The sequence below is a fragment of the Notolepis coatsorum genome (assembly GCF_963971535.1).
Source record: "Notolepis coatsorum genome assembly, contig: SCAFFOLD_93, whole genome shotgun sequence".
NCBI classification, from domain to species: Eukaryota; Metazoa; Chordata; class Actinopteri; order Aulopiformes; family Paralepididae; genus Notolepis; species Notolepis coatsorum.
Window position 1 is genome coordinate 153,406 of NW_028173116.1, and position 24,107 is coordinate 177,512.

The 24,107-nt window shown below is 45.7% G+C and overlaps 1 protein-coding gene across 1 annotated transcript; it reads right to left on the reverse strand.

Annotated features, from left to right (window-relative positions):
* Window positions 1–7,583: 7,583 nt before the first annotated feature.
* Window positions 7,584–15,735, reverse strand: LOC311247875 (zinc-binding protein A33-like; the record flags this gene model as incomplete). Its single annotated transcript, XM_084338858.1, has 4 exons — window positions 7,584–8,298; window positions 9,626–9,648; window positions 10,415–10,645; window positions 15,337–15,735. The coding sequence occupies 4 exons, from the start codon at window positions 15,733–15,735 to the stop codon at window positions 7,584–7,586; spliced, it is 1,368 nt and encodes a 455-aa protein (XP_084194984.1).
* Window positions 15,736–24,107: the final 8,372 nt, after the last annotated feature.

Here is a 24,107-nt window from a genome sequence, read left to right on the forward strand (position 1 = left end):
GCTTGTGGTCGCTTTGCACGGTCACCGGTCTACCATATGTATATTGATGGAACTTTTCCATACCAAACACTATGGCTAAACACTCTTTCTCTATTTGGGCATAGCCCTTTTCAGTTGGCGTGAGCGCCCTACTACTAAATGCTACAGGCTTACCTTTCTGTGTCAGGGCGGCCCCCAGTCCTGTGTCGGACGCATCACATTGTAGCGTCAACTCCTCTTCTCTGTTGTAATACTGTAGGACTGGTGCTTTGGCTATCTTGTCTTTCAGCCTTTGAAACGCTTCCTCTTGGACATCTGCCCATTCCCACATGTTTTCCTTCCGTGTGAGTTGTCTAAGAATCTCGCAGTCATCTGACAGGTGGTCAAAGAACTTCGCCAGGTAGTTGACCATCCCAACCAGTCTTTGTACTCCTTTTACATCTGTTGGCTTCGGCATCTCTCTGACCGCCCGTACTTTCTCCGGGTCAATTCTCAGCCCCTTAGCCGTGAGCAGATGACCTATGTAGGGCACCTCTTTTTGTCGAAGCTTGAACTTATCCGCGTTCAGCTTGATGTTGCGCTCCCTGCATCTGGTTAGAAAGCCTCGGAGTTTCTTGTCGTGGTCCTTTTCTGCCTCCTCCTGCGTTGCTCCTTCCCCTGTGATTAACATATCATCTGCTATGACGTAGACTCCTGGTAGGCCCTCTAGGGCCTGCATGAGCTTTCTTTGGAACACCTCCGGTGCTGGGCTTATTCCCATCGGCATCCGGAGCCAACGGTAGCGACCAAATGGAGTGGCGAATGTGGTCAGGTAGCTTGACTCCTCTTCTAGCTTGACGTGCCAGAAACCGTGCTTCACGTCGCAGACTGTGAATACTTTTGCCTTTGACATCTCCGGCAGGATGTCATCTATAGTCGGGAGTGGATAGTGACTTCTCTTTAGTGCCCGATTCAGAGGTTTTGGGTCTATGCACAGCCTTAGTTTCCAATTCGGCTTCCTTAATGAGATCATGCTGCTGATCCAGTCAGTGCTGCGTTCCACTGGTGTGATAATCCCTCTTCTCTCCAGATCCTTGAGTTCCTCCTGTATCGGTATGATCATCGCTACAGGCACTCTGCGCTTTGGCAGTTTCACTGGCGGCACTCTGTCATCTATCTCTATTTTATACTCCCCCTCCATGCATCCATCTCCGGTGAACACATCCCCAAACTCAGCATTTATTCTGTCCCTTGTCATGTGACTGTCACTTTCTCCCCCTGTCCCTGGACTCTGCTCTTTCCTCACTATGCTGTCTATAGCTAGGATATTTTCGTACTGTACCTTTATCAACTTCATAGCCTCACTGTCTTTCCTGCCCAGTAAAGGGATTCTGCTACTCTGGTCTACCACCTGAAACTCTAGCCTGTAACGCTTGTTGTTTCTGGGGTTTCTGATCCTAACCTTACATGTACCCAGAGGAATCACCCTAGTCTTATTGTACATCACCAGCACTTTCTCAGTGTGTTCTAGCTGTGTGTCAGGGTTTAACAAATGTATAGGGATGACATTACAGGTGGCCCCACAGTCTATTTGGAAGTTAACTAGCGTTTCCCCCAACATCATCCCTGCAAAAAGCTGTTGGCCCTGCCTGTGGCCGTCTTTTACCTGATTAACATTTTCATCCTCTCTATTTACTTCTGTTATGCAGCAGAGGTCTTCCTCATAAGAATCACTATCACTGTGCTGTTCTGCTACTGCATGCACTTTCCTAGTTTTCTTGCTGCTCTCCTGTTTTGACTTGCATTTAGCCGCAAAGTGATTTTCTCTCCCACACTTTTTACACTTTTTTCCAAAAGCTGGGCATTTCTTCTTGTTCCTCTCATGTGTTTTCCCACAAAACATGCAGTCAACCTCGCTGTCTTTTTTCCACTCTTCTGACTGTTTTAGCGCATGTACCTCTTCCACTGCCTGCCCTTGTTGCAGTGTCCTGCTATTACACCTTGACAGCTCATACGCTCTACATATTTTTAGGCATGTTTCCAGAGTCAGCCTATCCTCCCTGAGCAGTCTCTCTCTCAGTTCTGAGCTATTTGTACCACATACAATTCGATCTCTGATCAGGGAATCTCTAATGTCCTCAAAGTTGCAACTACTAGCAAGCATTCTTAAGTCTGTTACATAGCTGTCCATGTTTTCATCCAATCCTTGGTTCCTGATAAAGAATCTGTATCTTTCCACTGTTTCATTTACCTTTGGATTGCAGTACTCGTCAAACTGCTTGATAATAGTCGTCACTGTTGTCTTCGCCGACGGACTCGGCAGAGTTGTCCATAGTTCTCTGCCCTTTTCTCCGACGAGATATTTAAATAGCTTGACTTTTGTTGTCTCTTCGGCGTCGGGCATGGTAAGGTCTGTATACAATGTGAACTCCTCCTTCCAACTTTTCCATGCCTTCGCCAAGTTGCTGGAGTCCAAAAGTAGTAGACCAGGAGGTCTCAGCGCATTTAGCCCTTCCATCGCCGATAGCTAGTAAGAGTTTTCTCCCCGAAGTCCGTGTTAGCCACTGACAGCTCGCCACTGACAGCTTGCTAGCTCAACTCTTTACTTCTCCCGCTACCGCGCGAATTACTTTCCCGATCTGTACCCAGCTGTCACCATGTTTCAATGTGTTCTGTCTGTGTCCCGACTGTACACAATGAAGGGTTAAAGCAGACTTGCTTACTTGTACTTTATTCACAGTTGTTATGGTTACAACATAAGCTTGGTTCCACCCTAAGCGAACCCTCGGTGTCACCTCTAAAAGCGTCCTACGTGCAACAGCACTTAAATAGAACAATCCTATTGTTACAGTGTTGTGGCTATGTTTGTGAAGAAAGTGTTTAAGTAATTGGCTACATCCAGCTTGTCTGTGATGAGCGTGTTGTCCGTTTTTATGTTTATGTTTGAGAACCTGGTTTTAAGTTTTTTACTGCAGCCTAGTTGATTGTTGAGTAATTTCCAAAGTTCATGTGGTTTATTTTTGTTTTCCTCGGTTTTGTCATTGATGAAATTTTTTTTAGCAGTTTTGATCATGGAGTTTACGTCATTTCTTAGTCTGTTTCTTTCTAGTTTGAGTTCAGTCACGTGGTCTTGGAGTTCACTGCTCGTGCTTTTGGTAAGCTTTGACTGGCTTTTACGAAACTCAGAGCATTTTTTGTCTCTGGCTTTCATAGCGGTCAGTATTTCAGTGTGCATCCATGGCTCAGCGCGATTTTTTACTCTGGTGGTTCTTAGGGGGGCCATGTTGTTTAGTATTGATGAAAATTTGGTTTTGAAGCCAAGCCAAGTTTCTTCAACCAGTGTACCATTGAGTTCATCTGACCAGTCCAGACTCTCCAGTTCAAGGTTAAAGGCCTCGCTAGAGTAGGTTTTGAGGTCTCTAGATGTGACTGTTTTGTGACAGCCAGCCTTTAGTTTTAGCTTTTTGCGGGTACAGAATATCATATAATGATCACTTAACCCACATGCTATAACCCCTTTATTGGAGATCTTGGACTTGTCAGAGGTCAGTATGAGGTCAATGGTAGTCTGAGTTGATTCACATATCCTTGTGGGTTGGGTGATTAGTTGGCTGAGGCCGTGCAGATCACAAAACCTATTGAAGGATTTGAAGACGGGTACATCTTTTTGTTGCATATCCGTGTTCCAATCCCCAATAAGAATTTTTTCCGCATCCTCAGCTCCAGCTAAGCACACATCCAGAGTATCATAAAAGCCAGTTTGATCTGGCGGTCTGTATATTGTGCCGACTAGAACAGATTTTGCCCTTTCAAATAAAATTTCCACCCATACGGTTTCAATTGTCTCATGATGAAGGTCAGTACGGGTAATGAATTTGGTGTCCTTATGCATGTACATACAAACACCACCTCCATACTGGTTTCTGTCATTACGGACTATAGTATAGTTCTCTAACTCTATTTCAGGGTCTGTTACAGATTGGTCAAGTTTAGTTTCAGTAAAGCATATGAGAGTCCATGTGTTGTGAATGTCTCTCCCTTTTTCTCCGCTCCACAGTAGCAGGTAGCTACATTTCTCGTCCTCTCCTTTCTTCTTGAGTGGGCCCGAAAACATTAGCTCCTCGTGCTGCCTGAACTTCTTCCATTCTCCCGGTAAGTCCAGAGAATCCCAATTCATCCGTGGCGACGGGACTCCGTTGATATCCATGTTCATCCCGCTTCTGACACCATGTCGTATTTGATTTAAAGAGAATAATCTTCAGGACGAGGAGATTGCATTTAGATATTTATTCAAAGGTAAGCATTAGTTAAGCATGAGTGTAACTCCATCCACGGCTGGCAGCCAACTGACTGTCAGGACCCCTTGTGCAGGTATTCATAATAGGAAGGTGCGCCTGGCGCGCCTGTCGTAAAATGAGATATTCAAAGCATGAATATTACAGATGAAACTCTTAAGTCACCTAGTTAATTTGAAACGGTTAGAATCTTAAAGCTGCTATAGATAAAATGTGTACAGTATGTAGACTATTCTTTTTTTCTTTAATAATACATCCACAAAGCTTTTATAAAATATCGCTTTCCCCCCCCTCAAATAATGATTGATTCGTGAATTTGTATCATTTAACTGGAAAATCCATGTTTTAATATAAAAATTAAAAAAAAAGATCCCGTCCTCAGAGACGTTCTGGAGACAGAGAAGAACTTTAGTATTATTCCCGAATGATGTTTTAACCACCGAGTGTCTCTGATCAGATAGAAGTCTCGTTTATACTGGAGCTCAAACAAAACAACAACACACATCAATATGGCCACAAGGTGGCGCCAAAAGACTGAACAAGCTGCAGTTTGGTGTCACCAGTGAACCTCTGCACGGCATCAGAGACACGCGGCCTGCCTGCCTGCCGCTCTGTAGAAACTACACCTACTGAGAAACACAAGAGTTCTCATAATATATACTACAGAGGAAATGATTAAAAAAAAATAAGAATAGAGACAAGGGGGGGGGGGGGGGGGTTCTAACTGGAGGGTCATTCAGTTCAATACTGTAGTAATAATGTACAACTGCATTTCCCTATCCCCCCCCTCACAGTGAGCTGTGGTGTTCCACAAGGAAGCATACTAGGACCGCTACTGTTCCTAATTTATGCAAATGACATGTCGTCAGCTTGTGACTGCAACTTGTTCCTGTTTGCGGACGACTCAGCCCTGCTGGTCTCTGACAAGAACAAGTTACAGGTTGAAAAAACCCTCAGCTCGGAACTAGGCAGAATCTGCATATGGCTCGCTGATAACAAACTATCATTACACATGGGCAAAACAGAGTCCATTCTCTTCGGTTCAAATAACAAACTCAGCAAGACCGACGGCTTCTCAGTTACAGTGGGTGACAATATTGTCACAAGGAAAGATGAAATTACCTACCTGGGTTCCATCCTAGAGGCTAATCTCTCCTGTGACAAAATGGCATCCAATGTAATAAAAAAAAGTCAACCAACGAACTCGATTCCTGTACCGGATCTCCTCTCTGGTAAACAAGAATACCCTGAAGACTCTAGCAGGAGCACTCATTCAAGGGTACTACGACTATGCTTGCACCTCATGGTACCAAAGCACCTCAAAGGCGCTAAAAACTAAATTACAAACATCTCAAAACAAACTGGTCAGACTACTGCTTGACCTTACTCCTAGAACCCACCTCACCCCTGCCCACTTTGACAACCTAGGATGGCTTAGAGTAGACGACAGAGTACAGCAACTTGCAATGGACCTGGTCTACAAGATACACTACACGACCAAGGTACCCATGTACATGGCAAAATACTTCCCAAAGGTCAGTGAATACCACGATCACAACACCAGAGGGAGCTCCACAAATCATGTTAAACCCAGATTCGGCTCAAATAAGGGACTAAACACGTTTCGCAATTATGCCACATCAATGTGGAACGCCCTACCCAAAGCTGTAAAGGAATGTGGATCACTACCCACTTTCAAAACCTCTCTCAAGGGACACCTACGGGAGACTGCAATTCAACACTGGCCCCTGTAAATATCCTAACCCAACCCCCTCCAATGTACAGTCATTTACCTAGTATGGTTTTGTCAATAGTCCAATGTACAATTTTGTTTGGTTGTACAGTGTCTCCCCCCCCCCCTCAATGTACAGTTTTGCTTGTTTATACAGTGTGCCCCCGCCCCCCCCCCCAACCACCTCTAATGTAAATTACTCAGTATGGTTGTCAATATCCCAATGTACCCAACCCCCCCCACCCAACCTCCTCCAATGTACAGTTTCTACGTCAAATGTATATACACCCTTTTCTTGACTCCTTCTGTATCACAAACAGTACTGTATTTGCAAATCTGGTATGTCATAAATGTATAGATGTAGCAGTACTGACTATCTGTATGTCATGTATGTCATATATGTCCTGATGAATTGAAAATGGGGGACCCTGACGAAAGACGAAAGTCTTTCTCTGGTCTGCATCCCCTTAACAATTGTGTGTATTGAGCTGTACTGTATTGTACCCATACTGCAATCTGTTAATAAAGTTTTCAATCAATCAATCAATCAATCCCATGGATTCGTTGTAGCTTCATATTCATATTTCATACACATCCCGTTACACACACACACACACACGCTCTCACAGACACCAGTGTTTCCACTGCATGTACCCCCCCCCCCCCCCGCCCCCCAACACGTGGGGGTCAAGCGGTGCGTCTCAACTCTGACCTCTGACCAGTGGTGCGTTCCTGAAGTCAACTGGGATTGCACTCGCTATTTGCATATCAATAGCGCCGGTCGTCAGGTGTGTTAAATACGACCAGCGCTATTGATATGCAAATAGCGAGTACTTATCTGGGCTTGCACTTAGTGCACCCCCGTCCCATGAAGAACGCATGCCTGCCTCTGACCTCGATGGCGTCGATATCGCTCAGCCGTGGGGGGAAAAGGGCACATTTATGAACTCTTTCCGTAAAATCACAAGACAATCGCCTCCTCTGTCCTAAAACAAATAAGATACATCCTTGTTCGTAATGAGATAGTTACTGCTTCAAGTTTCAAGTTTCAAGTTTCTTTAATAGTTGTCATACAGAAGTACAGAATACTTTCATACAAAATGCTTCTTACTGCTTAAAGGGACATTTCACTTTAGTAGAACCTCAAGTCGTCTTCTGTCAACAGCACCGTTCCTGGAGGTGTGGAGGTAAGACCGATGAAACTAGTGGAACTAAAGTGAAATATCTCTTTAAGGTAAGTAATACCTTACTTAATCTCTTTAAGGTAAGTAATACCTTACTTAATCTCTTTAAGGTAATACCTGCCAGGCGGTAGAGCCAGAGGAAGGGAAGTGAAGTGGGATCGGTCCCGAACACACACACACACACACACACACACACACACACACACACACACACACACACACACACACACACACACACACACACACACACACACACACACACACACACACACACACACACACACACACACACACACACACACACACACACACACACACACACACACACACACACACACACACACACACACACACACACACACACCTCACTGTCATGACTATATCACAGAGAGAGACACCTCTGATGGCTGAAGCTTAGCTTAAGGAACACAAGCCATCGACGAAGCTCCTCCATCCTCTTCGGTCTTGTGCCGCTCCAGATCTTGCCTCTGATGGGCAGATGTTTATATCAGGGTGTTTGGCATCACCAGCCGGTCCTATACTGAAGTATGGGTAGAGTTTCTCAGTGAAGGTGTGTTGATGAGTGTAGATGTGAGTCATGTCTTCAGGGTCGTAGAAGGACAGCTTCCCCCCGTCATAGTCCAGCTGTACTCTGATCCTCTGGAGGCTCTTCTTCACTGTGAGGATCTCACCCAGAACATTACAGTACTTACCTCTCACATAACATAGAGCCCAGATACCATGTTGTGGTGATGCCTCTAGCCCCTCTCTCTTCCTGTCAAATGACTCTTTAGCTACACCTATAATCCAGTGAGGATGGTCTCCCACCTCCACCTCCCAGCTGTGTTGTCCTGAGCTGAAGCTCTCAGAACCCAGAACATCGTTATACACCATGTTCCTCTCTGGGTTGTCAGGGAGCTGCTGCTCTGTGTCTGTGTGTCTCACACTGGTCAGATCATCAGATATAGAGAACCAGGGTGTTGCAGTGTTTGGGTCCAGAGTGACAGGAGTGAACTTGACCCTCTCCTTCATCTCCTCCCAGACTCTGAAGGTCAGGTTGCCCAGGTGTTTGGCCTCGTCTATCAGCGCTCCTGAGACCAGCTGTGGACCAGGCAGGTTGCACTGAGCTCTGGAAGAACATTCAAGAGTCAGTCCTGCTGTGGGCTTAGCTTCAGAGCCGCAGAGAAGAGAGAGATATTGATTTCCATAAAGATAACTGTATTCCATCTCTTCTCCATCATGTTTCTAATACAATCATTTCCACTCAATCAATAAATACACAATAAATACATACATACATTCCACTACCCTCTCAACTTCAGTCACATCATCCAGATCATCCAATTACAACAGCACCTTTAATCTGAGATGCAGATTTAAAAGGAGAGAGAGAGAGAGAGAGAGAGAGAGAGAGAGAGAGAGAGAGAGAGAGAGAGAGAGAGAGAGAGAGAGAGAGAGAGAGAGAGAGACAGCTCTCGTGGCCGTCCACTTCAGAGCAGAAGCGCACAGATTTACATTGGAACAGCTGTAAATGCCTATTATTTATTATTTATATACATATAGAACTGCTCCACATGGATTTTAATATATCATGCTTTAAGTACTGTAGTTTTAATGTAGTTGGTGTTTCTTTATAGTGGTGAGTGTCTATGTATTGTGACTGTATGTTTGTCTTTCAACCACTGAAGCACAAATGAAGTTCCGAAAGGAAAATAAAGTAATTTGAAGTTGAAGTTGAAGTTGAAGTCAGTCCCCGTTTGAAGATAAAAAAATAAAAATAAAAGATTTCCAGTTCCAGTGTCCATTTTGCATGTATAACCCGTTATTATCTCATTAATTAGAATGTTAGAATGAATTTTAGAATGATGATCAGTGTGATGTACTCCTGAAAAAGTACAGTAATATGGTTTATTTGTATTGGGAAAGATACAGACACATTAGCTGGTTGAACAACATCTATGTGGTAATAATGCAGATATTGAGTGTGTTTCTGTGAAAATGCGCGTGGCGCACGCCTCTGAATCCAACCGGAGCGGAAAAAGAACTTTGCTTCCCGCCCGCGAGTCACGCACCCACCCACGGCCGTGGTGAACAGCGACGCCCGTTAACCCTTTCACTGCCACACGACAGAAGGTTAACCCTTTACTATCACACAACCGACGGTTGCCGGGTTAACCTTCTGTCGTGTGGCAGTGAAAGGGTTAACAGGCTGTCGTGTGGCAGTGAAAGGGTTAACCTTCTGTGTATTGTTGCAGTGAAAGGGTTAACCGTTTTGGTAGTGCGGCGGTGAAAGGGTTAACATGGGAGCAGTCAGGGAAAGAGAGTCAGAGAAAGGAGAGAGAGAGAGAAAGGAGAGAAAGATAGAAAGAAAGAGAGAGAAATTGAGAAAAAGAGAGATAGAAAGAGATAGAGATGAGAGAGAAAGAGAGCGACAAAAAGAGAGATAAATCACTTACTTTTTCAGTGTGATCTTGTAGTTCTATGGAGGTAAAGACAGATCAAGTTAAACACGACACTGTAAAAACTGAGTGTCATCTGGTCAATTTTTTTTTTTATTATTGATCTTTTTCCCCCTCCATTTTCCTCCGATTTTCTCCCATCCCAATGTTAGTCGTTATGCCAATTCCCAGTCCCTTCCTGGTCGCTGCGCACTTACCCCCCACAGTCAGATCATCTGGGAGAGTGGAGGCTACCACGTGCTTCCTCCGACACACGTCCAGCCAATCACCGCTTCTTTTCACCTGGCAGCGCGGATTCTCATCGAGAGGGCGTAGCGTGTGGGAGGACCACACTATCCCCCTCAAGTCCTATCCGCGCTTAGCAGGCGCCCCGACCGAACTGTAGGAGTCGCTGTTTACAACGACCCGGACCCACCCCGCCAGCTTCTCCCACCCTCTAATACAGCCAATTGTATTAGTGCAGACGGCCAGCCAAGCTGGTGACAACCTCCGGGGTTGGTGACGAACGCAATCTCCGCTCGGCCACCTAACCGCCCCGTCATCTGGTCACTTTTAAACTATCAGCTAATTGTATTAAACTAAAACTGTGTAAAATGCAATTCATAAATGGTTCAAATGCATTGAATTCAGCTCATTTCTATTTCAAACGGCACATAGTCTTTTTTATTATGTATAGGTTACTAATACTTATTTAATAAATATGAATGAACTCCAATCCCAGTTTTTACAGTGTACTAAACATCCTCAGCATCTTTCCCTATGAACTGAAGAGAGACCAGTCCTGACCTGCAGGAAGGAGACGTGTTCAGCGTTCAGCTCCTGCTCTATGGCTCTGATTGTGTCTGAAAGGGTTGACATCTCTCTGTCCAGCCCCTCAATCTTCTCCTTCATCGTCTGGCTCTTCTGCTCCTCTTCCTCCTTCAGTGCAGCTACCCTGGCCTCCTTTTCCTCGTGGAGAACCTGGAGAAGCTTCTTAAACTCCTTCTCAATCTGCTTCTCTGTGTGCAGGGCCTGGACCTGGAGATTATAAGATAAGATATTCCTTTATTGATCACCTTGGGGAAATTCAGGCATCATAGCAGCATGGGGGATGGGGGGGGGGGGGCAAGGGCATCATTTTGTTTTCAATGGTGGAGGGGACACATTTGTGGGGCGTGATCAGTGGCTGTAAGGTCGTAGATTTAAAAAAAAAAAATCAGTTGTGCAAGTAAATTTTGGTGAGTTGTTTCTATATACAATTCACTTATGACAAGTCATAACGCCACACGAGTCTCGGAACGTGAGAGTACGTGAGAGAGAGAGAGAGAGAGAGAGAGAGAGAGAGAGAGAGAGAGAGAGATCGTGCTATTTATTATCTACAATGTATAAAACAACAGCCTAGAGCAGGGGTGGGCAATTATTTTTCCAGGGGGCCAAATGAGCAACTGAAAATATTTTGGAGGGCCGGGCCAAAATTCCGAACTAAATTATGCATAATATATTTTATTTCTATATAAAAAGCAGTATAGTCAAGTTAGACCGCGCTCACAAGTACTCACACTGGGTGCTGTAATCCCATAAAGTTCAGTATATCAAAGCAGGGTAGCCGGACCAGCACTCACAGGTTCAATGTTTTTTTATTGGCAGCCTGAATCAAAGCAGACATGTTTCGGACAATGTCCTTCATCAGTGGTATGGCTAGCACTGGAAATGCATTCAAGGTGATGATTAAATACACCTGGCAGGTAAATGACACGGCAGGAAATGACATCACAACGCAGGTGTGCCTATGCAATATGACTAAATGAATGACCTATCAAATAGAGTCCAATCATAATTTATACATATGTATAGATATATCTATATCTATCATCAATAAATATTTATAAACAATACAATACAAAACGAAACAAAACAAAATTACCAGAAACTTGATAACATATAGCATGCCCTTTAATTTATAGGGCTAATTGAGCTACTTTACTTAATTGAATTAATTAATTTCAAATTATCCATAGGGCATCTTTGTGAATCATGCCTCTAGTTTGGCAACAAACAACATCTTTAATCAGACCAGAAATAACAATGTGGGGGTAAGGAGGTTAAAGGAAACAGGTTAAGACGTTTTCTTCATTCATACCCTTAGGTTCGATACAATTAAACAGGTGGATATAATAACATTCACGTTGCAGCAGCAGCTTGTGTCTGTCTCCACCTCGCGCTGGCCTGAGTACTAACTCTAGTCCCATATATTTGAGGTCGTTGACTGTATGCTTACACTTAGAGAAATGTCGAGCTACAGATGACTTGACATCTAAATTCCTCACTGCACATTTGTGTTCACTTATTCTTGATTTAAAGGCTCTCGTTGTTTTGCCCACATAGGAAAAATTACAAGGACATTTTAGCAAATACACCAGATTGGACGAATTACACGTAATCCGTCCTTTGACTCGGATATTTTTCCCCGTTTTTGGATGTACGAAACATTTATCTTTAATCATACCCTGGCACTGAACACAGGATTGGCAGGGAAAATTTCCGTCTGGGATGTTGGACATAAAATGAGAAGGTTTCTTTAAGGGCAAATCAGTTTTGACTAGGAGATTAGATAAATTCGCTTTCCTGCCGTGTCATTTACCTGCCAGGTGTATTTAATCATCACCTTGAATGCATTTCCAGTGCTAGCCATACCACTGATGAAGGACATTGTCCGAAACATGTCTGCTTTGATTCAGGCTGCCAATAAAAAAACATTGAACCTGTGAGTGCTGGTCCGGCTACCCTGCTTTGATATACTATATAAAAAGCAGTAAATGGCATTGTTTTGACCGCTGGTAAGAGTGTGTTATTATTTGGCAATTAAAAGGTGAGGTTAGCTTTCAAAAATATAATTTATTCAAATAGAATTTCCAAAATGATAAATAATAATAATGATAAACAAAATGTGAAACATTTAACTCATTTTCAGTCACATTAATAACAAGGGGCATTTTGAGTTTCATATACTATTGAAACAAGGATTTTCTTAGATTTCTAAAGACATCACATCATCTTTGTAGCTAAAATAAACAAGACATGTCACTGAACTGTGTAACTGTGTAAAGAAAAGTGTCCCAGTTTTGTAGCCTTTTTGACTTTACATTTAATGTTTTCAGAACTGTGCAAAAAAAAATATCATGTGTCCCATTTCACTTGTTATATTTCCACATTTTAGTGTTCTTCCGTTCTTTTTTTTACTGTGCAGAAAAAAGAAAAGGATCAAGTGTCCCATTTCACTTGTTATATTCCCACATTTTAGTGTTCTTCAGTTCTTTTTTTTCATTCAGTGTGAGAAATCCAGTCTCTTTTGAGCTTTAACAAGTCCATCAAAGTCAGGTTGAATGTCTGAGGTGGAGATGTGAAGCACAGCTGACATGTTCATCAGTGAGAGAGGATCTGTACCTGGATTTGGTAAACTTCATGACTGAGAATGTCTGTTCACATATGTAGGTGGATCCAAAGATAACCAACATCTTCTGAGCATGTCTCCTCATGTTTGGAAAGTTCTCCTCCTTGAGAGCAGAGTAGAACTCTAGCAGTGATGCTGACTTAAAGTGCTCTTTCAGTAGTGAATCAGACTGCAGGTCAATGAGGTCAAGCTGAACATCAGTGGGTGCACTATCAACACTGCAGGTAAAGGGAGAGGAAACCAGCTGCATTTCATCCTCAACCTTTTTAAAATCTTGAAAACGCCTTGAAAATTCATCATGCAGTGCTCCCAACATGGATGAGTACCTGTGCCGGTGATCATCTGATGGTTTGACTTCTTTCAGGGTTTTCATGTGTTCGAGATTGTTGCTGCCTAGTTGCCTTGAAATTAATTGCAACTTTGTCATATTTTTTCACATGGCTATGCATTTCATGAGCAAAAATGCCCTTGCCCTGCAGTTGTGTGCTCAGTAGGGATGGGTACCGTTCACATTTGAACCAATACGGTACCGGTACCTGTGAATCGATACCGGTACCCAACGGTACTTTTTTCAGTACTTTAGTCTCTAAAAATGTAATATACCTACTTCAGTTGTAAAAAAAAAAAAAAAAAAAAAAAAGTTAAAAGAAAAAGTTTAAAAGTTTAAAAAAAATAAGATTTTTTTAAATTTTCTATTATGATGTAATCTTTTGCAGGCCGGTCAGAATCAACAATGCCCAGGTCTGGCCTAGAGGCTTTTAAATACAACAAGGTCATAGACAGATATTTCACACAGACCATCGTTCAGCTTCACACCAAACTTTCAGGGGAGGGGTGCTCTGTATCTGAGCACACCTGACGACATGGCTGTTGTTGTTGTTATGCAAAGACAGCTGTGCTCGGTACTTAGCGTGTGCACACAGACATGCGACTCTCCCTCGCATGACAATGGCTCAGGTCGTCAGAGACCTGAGCTCAGAGATGGAACAAGCAGCCGTTTTCCGTGTGGTCCAAGTGCCGCGTCGCGGCTCCGTTTATGATCTTGTAACATTGTTTTGGACGGTAAAAAAGTGCAGGGGACAATAACTGCCTTCTGAAAACATGCAGGGGACATGTCCCCTGTGTGTGTCCCCCCATAATTACACCCCTGGGGGGGGGTACAGGTAGTAAAAACAACACACGCAGTGTAAACAAATAAGTTTAAGGAAATAAGTCAATATAATTTACTATCTAACTAACTATAGAGCATTCACAGTGTCACATAAGGTGCAGTATGCATAAGGTAGTGTTATAATTTACTATCTAACTAACTGAAATATACAGTAGGGGGGTTAAAAATCATGTCTCTCCCACAATGGACTACAAATGTACAATAGGGCACTTATTTTTTTACTGTGTGCAGGTTGAGTGCAGCTGCAACCTTACAGTAAATCATTTATCATTAATACAGAATATTTGTACCTTTACGTGTTCTGCTGTGCGGACGCATGTTTGTTTGATTTCTTTAAAGGCCTGTAGCTTGTCACGTAAGGTCTTCAGTGGAGCCTGGAGCTGCTTCTGCAATGGAATTCATTAATTAATTAATTCATGATGTATTTCACTTGAAAGATGCAAGTGTGAGGACTCTGTGCTGCAGCACCGGTTTCAACTCACGGACTGGAGTACGTTTGCCACCCAGGCCACCATGGACTCCCACACTGACATTGACTCCCACACTGACATGGACTCCCACACTGACATTGACTCCCACACTGACATGGACTCCCACACTGACATTGACTCCCACACTGACATTGACTCCCACACTGACATGGACTCCCACACTGACATTGACTCCCACACTGACATGGACTCTCACACTGACATTGACTCCCACACTGACATTGACTCCCACACTGACATTGACTCCCACACTGACATTGACTCCCACACTGACATGGACTCCCACACTGACATTGACTTCCACACTGACATTGACCCCCATGCTGACATTGACTCCCATGCTGACATTGACTTCCACACTGACATTGACTCCCATGCTGACATTGACTCCCACACTGACATTGAATCCCACACTGACATTGACTCTCACACCTCCTACATTGTGGACAAAAATAAATAAACTCCAACATCAGTGTCTGAATCTAATCCTATCTAATTGTTCTGATTGTCTAATGTTTCTGTATTCATTAACAACGTGACAACAATGTTTACTCTGTGTATTTATTGAGTATAATTAAAGATTGAATAAATTAATATAATAATGATTTTGCCATACCTTGTGATCCTCCGAAGCTTCCTCTATGGGGCAGCAGTTGTGGCTCTTGTGTTTTCTGGAGGACTGATACACCACATCAATGAGCTGGAGCAGGTCATCCAGACAGAAGAGCTTGAGTTCTTCTCTGTGCAGACTGCAGAGCACCTCAGGACCTGCTGGAGCTCCCTGGCTTCTCTCCCTGAAGGCCTCACACAGGTTCTTCAAAGCCAAGTTACGAGGAGGATCTAACATTGAAGAGACTTCCCTACAAAGTGGACAGTTCTTGTCTTCTCTGTCTCTCCAGTATTGTTGCAGACAGGCTTTACAGAAGCTGTGGCTACACAACAAGAGGACAGGATCTGTGTAGATGTCATGGCACACGGGACAAGACAGATCCTCTTCACAATGAGACGAAGCCATTTTGTCTCTCAGTAACACTCCCTCCTCTGGAAATCTCCCTGAAGTTTACTTTAACTTTAGTTATAAACTTACTTAGATTCAGTCAGCAGCTGGTTGAAGTCACTGTTTGATCACTAGTTATGAGGGCCGACGTTCCACTCTACTGGTTAAAGTTGCTTACTCGTGAGTAGTACGTTCGTTGATAAAGACAAATAATGTCCACAGCCGCTCCAGTGTAAAACAAAGATATCCAAATGGTTTATTTCTCTTCCACAGCGAAGTCTTTCTTTACAGAAGCGGTCCCAAAGCTTTTTTCCTAAATATTCACGTTACTACTACAAGGTAAGAAAACTGTATTTTCCCAGTCTCCAAATCACCGCCGACTCGACACATGAAGATTCCTCCACACTGGAAAGCCGAAAATCTATGCTGTTTAGTCTATCGGTTCAGTACCGCTCAGCAGTTTCAAGATGCACACTGACCTGGCAGAGAGAATTGCTGAATATATATAGACTGTAGTGCTGAGAGACGGGAGTCTGAGGCGATGTCCTGAAGTGGAAGGTGTTGTTCCTGAGAAGAGGAGGTCTCTAGGACTCTGTGTTGTTCCTGAGAAGAGGAGGTCTCTAGGACTCTGTGTTGTTCCTGAGAAGAGGAGGTCTCTAGGACTCTGTGTTGTTCCTGAGAAGAGGAGGTCTCTAGGACTCTGTGTTGTTCCTGAGAAGAGGAGGTCTCTAGGACTCTGTGTTGTTCCTGAGAAGAGGAGGTCTCTAGGACTCTGTGTTGTTCCAGAGAAGAGGAGGTCTCTAGGACTCTGTGTTGACAGAGAAGAGGAGGTCTCTAGGACTCTGTGTTGTTCCTGAGAAGAGGAGGTCTCTAGGACTCTGTGTTGTTCCTGAGAAGAGGAGGTCTCTAGGACTCTGTGTTGTTCCAGAGAAGAGGAGGTCTCTAGGACTCTGTGTTGTTCCAGAGAAGAGGAGGTCTCTAGGACTCTGTGTTGTTCCTGAGAAGAGGAGGTCTCTAGGACTCTGTGTTGTTCCTGAGAAGAGGAGGTCTCTAGGACTCTGTGTTGTTCCAGAGAAGAGGAGGTCTCTAGGACTCTGTGTTGTTCCTGAGAAGAGGAGGTCTCTAGGACTCTGTGTTGTTCCTGAGAAGAGGAGGTCTCTAGGACTCTGTGTTGTTCCTGAGAAGAGGAGGTCTCTAGGACTCTGTGTTGTTCCTGAGAAGAGGAGGTCTCTAGGACTCTGTGTTGTTCCTGAGAAGAGGAGGTCTCTAGGACTCTGTGTTGTTCCAGAGAAGAGGAGGTCTCTAGGACTCTGTGTTGTTCCTGAGAAGAGGAGGTCTCTAGGACTCTGTGTTATTCCAGAGAAGAGGAGGTCTCTAGGACTCTGTGTTGTTCCAGAGAAGAGGAGGTCTCTAGGACTCTGTGTTGTTCCTGAGAAGAGGAGGTCTCTAGGACTCTGTGTTGTTCCAGAGAAGAGGAGGTCTCTAGGACTCTGTGTTGTTCCTGAGAAGAGGAGGTCTCTAGGACTCTGTGTTGTTCCTGAGAAGAGGAGGTCTCTAGGACTCTGTATTGACAGAGAAGAGGAGGTCTCTAGGACTCTGTGTTGTTCCTGAGAAGAGGAGGTCTCTAGGACTCTGTGTTGTTCCTGAGAAGAGGAGGTCTCTAGGACTCTGTGTTGTTCCTGAGAAGAGGAGGTCTCTAGGACTCTGTGTTGACAGAGAAGAGGAGGTCTCTAGGACTCTGTGTTGACAGAGAAGAGGAGGTCTCTAGGACTCTGTGTTGTTCCTGAGAAGAGGAGGTCTCTAGGACTCTGTGTTGTTCCAGAGAAGAGGAGGTCTCTAGGACTCTGTATTGTTCCAGAGAAGAGGAGGTCTCTAGGACTCTGTGTTGTTCCTGAGAAGAGGAGGTCTCTAGGACTCTGTGTTGTTCCAGAGAAGAGGAGGTCTCTAGGACTCTGTATTGTTCCAGAGAAGAGGAGGTCTCTAGGACTCTGTGTTGTTCCTGAGAAGAGGAGGTCTCTAGGACTCTGTGTTGTTCCTGAGAAGAGGAGGTCTCTAGGACTCTGTGTTGTTCCTGAGAAGAGGAGGTCTCTAGGACTCTGTGTTGTTCCTGAGAAGAGGAGGTCTCTAGGACTCTGTATTGACAGAGAAGAGGAGGTCTCTAGGACTCTGTGTTGTTCCTGAGAAGAGGAGGTCTCTAGGACTCTGTGTTGTTCCTGAGAAGAGGAGGTCTCTAGGACTCTGTGTTGTTCCAGAGAAGAGGAGGTCTCTAGGACTCTGTGTTGACAGAGAAGAGGAGGTCTCTAGGACTCTGTGTTGTTCCTGAGAAGAGGAGGTATCTAGGACTCTGTGTTGTTCCAGAGAAGAGGAGGTCTCTAGGACTCTGTGTTGTTCCTGAGAAGAGGAGGTCTCTAGGACTCTGTATTGTTCCTGAGAAGAGGAGGTCTCTAGGACTCTGTGTTGTTCCAGAGAAGAGGAGGTCTCTAGGACTCTGTGTTGTTCGAGAGAAGAGGAGGTCTCTAGGACTCTGTGTTGTTCCTGAGAAGAGGAGGTCTCTAGGACTCTGTATTGACAGAGAAGAGGAGGTCTCTAGGACTCTGTGTTGTTCCAGAGAAGAGGAGGTCTCTAGGACTCTGTGTTGTTCCAGAGAAGAGGAGGTCTCTAGGACTCTGTGTTGTTCGAGAGAAGAGGAGGTCTCTAGGACTCTGTGTTGTTCCTGAGAAGAGGAGGTCTCTAGGACTCTGTGTTGTTCCTGAGAAGAGGAGGTCTCTAGGACTCTGTATTGTTCCAGAGAAGAGGAGGTCTCTAGGACTCTGTATTGTTCCAGAGAAGAGGAGGTCTCTAGGACTCTGTGTTGACAGAGAAGAGGAGGTCTCTAGGACTCTGTGTTGTTCCAGAGAAGAGGAGGTCTCTAGGACTCTGTGTTGTTCCTGAGAAGAGGAGGTCTCTAGGACTCTGTATTGTTCCTGAGAAGAGGAGGTCTCTAGGACTCTGTGTTGTTCCAGAGAAGAGGAGGTCTCTAGGACTCTGTGTTGTTCGAGAGAAGAGGAGGTCTCTAGGACTCTGTATTGTTCCAGAGAAGAGGAGGTCTCTAGGACTCTGTGTTGTTCCTGAGAAGAGGAGGTCTCTAGGACTCTGTGTTGTTCCAGAGAAGAGGAGGTCTCTAGGACTCTGTGTTGTTCCAGAGAAGAGGAGGTCTCTAGGACTCTGTGTTGTTCCTGAGAAGAGGAGGTCTCTAGGACTCTGTATTGTTCCAGAGAAGAGGAGGTCTCTAGGACTCTGTGTTGTTCCTGAGAATAGGAGGTCTCTAGGACTCTGTGTTGTTCCTGAGAAGAGGAGGTCTCTAGGACTCTGTGTTGACAGAGAAGAGGAGGTCTCTAGGACTCTGTGTTGTTCCTGAGAAGAGGAGGTCTCTAGGACTCTGTGTTGTTCCTGAGAAGAGGAGGTCTCTAGGACTCTGTGTTGTTCCTGAGAAGAGGAGGTCTCTAGGACTCTGTGTTGTTCCTGAGAAGAGGAGGTCTCTAGGACTCTGTGTTGTTCCTGAGAAGAGGAGGTCTCTAGGACTCTGTGTTGTTCCTGAGAAGAGGAGGTCTCTAGGACTCTGTGTTGTTCCAGAGAAGAGGAGGTCTCTAGGACTCTGTGTTGTTCCAGAGAAGAGGAGGTCTCTAGGACTCTGTGTTGTTCCTGAGAAGAGGAGGTCTCTAGGACTCTGTGTTGTTCCTGAGAAGAGGAGGTCTCTAGGACTCTGTGTTGTTCCAGAGAAGAGGAGGTCTCTAGGACTCTGTGTTGTTCCTGAGAAGAGGAGGTCTCTAGGACTCTGTGTTGTTCCTGAGAAGAGGAGGTCTCTAGGACTCTGTGTTGTTCCTGAGAAGAGGAGGTCTCTAGGACTCTGTGTTGTTCCTGAGAAGAGGAGGTCTCTAGGACTCTGTGTTGTTCCTGAGAAGAGGAGGTCTCTAGGACTCTGTGTTGTTCCAGAGAAGAGGAGGTCTCTAGGACTCTGTGTTGTTCCTGAGAAGAGGAGGTCTCTAGGACTCTGTGTTATTCCAGAGAAGAGGAGGTCTCTAGGACTCTGTGTTGTTCCAGAGAAGAGGAGGTCTCTAGGACTCTGTGTTGTTCCTGAGAAGAGGAGGTCTCTAGGACTCTGTGTTGTTCCAGAGAAGAGGAGGTCTCTAGGACTCTGTGTTGACAGAGAAGAGGAGGTCTCTAGGACTCTGTGTTGTTCCTGAGAAGAGGAGGTCTCTAGGACTCTGTGTTGTTCCAGAGAAGAGGAGGTCTCTAGGACTCTGTGTTGTTCCTGAGAAGAGGAGGTCTCTAGGACTCTGTGTTGTTCCTGAGAAGAGGAGGTCTCTAGGACTCTGTATTGACAGAGAAGAGGAGGTCTCTAGGACTCTGTGTTGTTCCTGAGAAGAGGAGGTCTCTAGGACTCTGTGTTGTTCCTGAGAAGAGGAGGTCTCTAGGACTCTGTGTTGTTCCTGAGAAGAGGAGGTCTCTAGGACTCTGTGTTGACAGAGAAGAGGAGGTCTCTAGGACTCTGTGTTGACAGAGAAGAGGAGGTCTCTAGGACTCTGTGTTGTTCCTGAGAAGAGGAGGTCTCTAGGACTCTGTGTTGTTCCAGAGAAGAGGAGGTCTCTAGGACTCTGTATTGTTCCAGAGAAGAGGAGGTCTCTAGGACTCTGTGTTGTTCCTGAGAAGAGGAGGTCTCTAGGACTCTGTGTTGTTCCAGAGAAGAGGAGGTCTCTAGGACTCTGTATTGTTCCAGAGAAGAGGAGGTCTCTAGGACTCTGTGTTGTTCCTGAGAAGAGGAGGTCTCTAGGACTCTGTGTTGTTCCTGAGAAGAGGAGGTCTCTAGGACTCTGTGTTGTTCCTGAGAAGAGGAGGTCTCTAGGACTCTGTGTTGTTCCTGAGAAGAGGAGGTCTCTAGGACTCTGTATTGACAGAGAAGAGGAGGTCTCTAGGACTCTGTGTTGTTCCTGAGAAGAGGAGGTCTCTAGGACTCTGTGTTGTTCCTGAGAAGAGGAGGTCTCTAGGACTCTGTGTTGTTCCAGAGAAGAGGAGGTCTCTAGGACTCTGTGTTGACAGAGAAGAGGAGGTCTCTAGGACTCTGTGTTGTTCCTGAGAAGAGGAGGTATCTAGGACTCTGTGTTGTTCCAGAGAAGAGGAGGTCTCTAGGACTCTGTGTTGTTCCTGAGAAGAGGAGGTCTCTAGGACTCTGTATTGTTCCTGAGAAGAGGAGGTCTCTAGGACTCTGTGTTGTTCCAGAGAAGAGGAGGTCTCTAGGACTCTGTGTTGTTCGAGAGAAGAGGAGGTCTCTAGGACTCTGTGTTGTTCCTGAGAAGAGGAGGTCTCTAGGACTCTGTATTGACAGAGAAGAGGAGGTCTCTAGGACTCTGTGTTGTTCCAGAGAAGAGGAGGTCTCTAGGACTCTGTGTTGTTCCAGAGAAGAGGAGGTCTCTAGGACTCTGTGTTGTTCGAGAGAAGAGGAGGTCTCTAGGACTCTGTGTTGTTCCTGAGAAGAGGAGGTCTCTAGGACTCTGTGTTGTTCCTGAGAAGAGGAGGTCTCTAGGACTCTGTATTGTTCCAGAGAAGAGGAGGTCTCTAGGACTCTGTATTGTTCCAGAGAAGAGGAGGTCTCTAGGACTCTGTGTTGACAGAGAAGAGGAGGTCTCTAGGACTCTGTGTTGTTCCTGAGAAGAGGAGGTCTCTAGGACTCTGTATTGTTCCAGAGAAGAGGAGGTCTCTAGGACTCTGTGTTGTTCCTGAGAAGAGGAGGTCTCTAGGACTCTGTGTTGTTCCAGAGAAGAGGAGGTCTCTAGGACTCTGTGTTGTTCCAGAGAAGAGGAGGTCTCTAGGACTCTGTGTTGTTCCTGAGAAGAGGAGGTCTCTAGGACTCTGTATTGTTCCAGAGAAGAGGAGGTCTCTAGGACTCTGTGTTGTTCCTGAGAATAGGAGGTCTCTAGGACTCTGTGTTGTTCCTGAGAAGAGGAGGTCTCTAGGACTCTGTGTTGACAGAGAAGAGGAGGTCTCTAGGACTCTGTGTTGTTCCTGAGAAGAGGAGGTCTCTAGGACTCTGTGTTGTTCCTGAGAAGAGGAGGTCTCTAGGACTCTGTGTTGTTCCTGAGAAGAGGAGGTCTCTAGGACTCTGTGTTGTTCCTGAGAAGAGGAGGTCTCTAGGACTCTGTGTTGTTCCTGAGAAGAGGAGGTCTCTAGGACTCTGTGTTGTTCCTGAGAAGAGGAGGTCTCTAGGACTCTGTGTTGTTCCTGAGAAGAGGAGGTCTCTAGGACTCTGTGTTGTTCCAGAGAAGAGGAGGTCTCTAGGACTCTGTGTTGTTCCTGAGAAGAGGAGGTCTCTAGGACTCTGTGTTGTTCCTGAGAAGAGGAGGTCTCTAGGACTCTGTGTTGTTCCTGAGAAGAGGAGGTCTCTAGGACTCTGTGTTGTTCCTGAGAAGAGGAGGTCTCTAGGACTCTGTGTTGACAGAGAAGAGGAGGTCTCTAGGACTCTGTGTTGACAGAGAAGAGGAGGTCTCTAGGACTCTGTGTTGTTCCAGAGAAGAGGAGGTCTCTAGGACTCTGTGTTGTTCCTGAGAAGAGGAGGTCTCTAGGACTCTGTGTTGTTCCTGAGAAGAGGAGGTCTCTAGGACTCTGTATTGACAGAGAAGAGGAGGTCTCTAGGACTCTGTGTTGTTCCTGAGAAGAGGAGGTCTCTAGGACTCTGTATTGACAGAGAAGAGGAGGTCTCTAGGACTCTGTGTTGTTCCAGAGAAGAGGAGGTCTCTAGGACTCTGTGTTGTTCCTGAGAAGAGGAGGTCTCTAGGACTCTGTGTTGTTCCAGAGAAGAGGAGGTCTCTAGGACTCTGTGTTGTTCCTGAGAAGAGGAGGTCTCTAGGACTCTGTGTTGTTCCTGAGAAGAGGAGGTCTCTAGGACTCTGTGTTGTTCCAGAGAAGAGGAGGTCTCTAGGACTCTGTGTTGTTCCTGAGAAGAGGAGGTCTCTAGGACTCTGTGTTGTTCCTGAGAAGAGGAGGTCTCTAGGACTCTGTGTTGTTCCTGAGAAGAGGAGGTCTCTAGGACTCTGTGTTGACAGAGAAGAGGAGGTCTCTAGGACTCTGTGTTGTTCCTGAGAAGAGGAGGTCTCTAGGACTCTGTGTTGTTCCTGAGAAGAGGAGGTCTCTAGGACTCTGTGTTGTTCCTGAGAAGAGGAGGTCTCTAGGACTCTGTGTTGTTCCTGAGAAGAGGAGGTCTCTAGGACTCTGTGTTGTTCCAGAGAAGAGGAGGTCTCTAGGACTCTGTGTTGACAGAGAAGAGGAGGTCTCTAGGACTCTGTGTTGTTCCTGAGAAGAGGAGGTCTCTAGGACTCTGTGTTGTTCCTGAGAAGAGGAGGTCTCTAGGACTCTGTGTTGTTCCTGAGAAGAGGAGGTCTCTAGGACTCTGTGTTGTTCCAGAGAAGAGGAGGTCTCTAGGACTCTGTGTTGTTCCTGAGAAGAGGAGGTCTCTAGGACTCTGTGTTGTTCCAGAGAAGAGGAGGTCTCTAGGACTCTGTGTTGTTCCTGAGAAGAGGAGGTCTCTAGGACTCTGTGTTGTTCCTGAGAAGAGGAGGTCTCTAGGACTCTGTGTTGTTCCTGAGAAGAGGAGGTCTCTAGGACTCTGTGTTGTTCCTGAGAAGAGGAGGTCTCTAGGACTCTGTGTTGTTCCTGAGAAGAGGAGGTCTCTAGGACTCTGTATTGTTCCTGAGAAGATGAGGTCTCTAGGACTCTGTGTTGTTCCTGAGAAGAGGAGGTCTCTAGGACTCTGTGTTGTTCCTGAGAAGAGGAGGTCTCTAGGACTCTGTGTTGTTCCTGAGAAGAGGAGGTCTCTAGGACTCTGTATTGACAGAGAAGAGGAGGTCTCTAGGACTCTGTGTTGTTCCTGAGAAGAGGAGGTCTCTAGGACTCTGTGTTGTTCCAGAGAAGAGGAGGTCTCTAGGAGGCGCGTTGGCTGACCGCGGACCAGGGGGTCGTCGCGTCCGGAATAAAATCCCCTGGGACGCGCAATGTCTGGCCATATACTAGTTCCGCTGACGAGGACTGCAGGTCTTCCTTGGGGCACTCCTAAGCCCGAGCATGACCCACAGCAGTTTGTCCACCCAATTGCTGTCCGTCAGGCCTGCGCGCAGCGCTGTCTTCATGGACCGGTGGAAGCGTTTGCATAGCCCGTTGGCCTGAGGGTGGTACGCAGTGGTACGGTGCAGCTTAACCCCCAGGCTGCTGGCGACCGCGTTCCAGAGCTCCGAGGTAAATTGTGAGCCCCGGTCGGAGGAGAGGTCGGACGGGGTCCCGAAATGTGCGACCCACGTGCTGATAAAGGCGCGGGCCACGTCGGAAGAAGATGTCGAGGCGAGGGGAACGGCTTCCGGCCATCG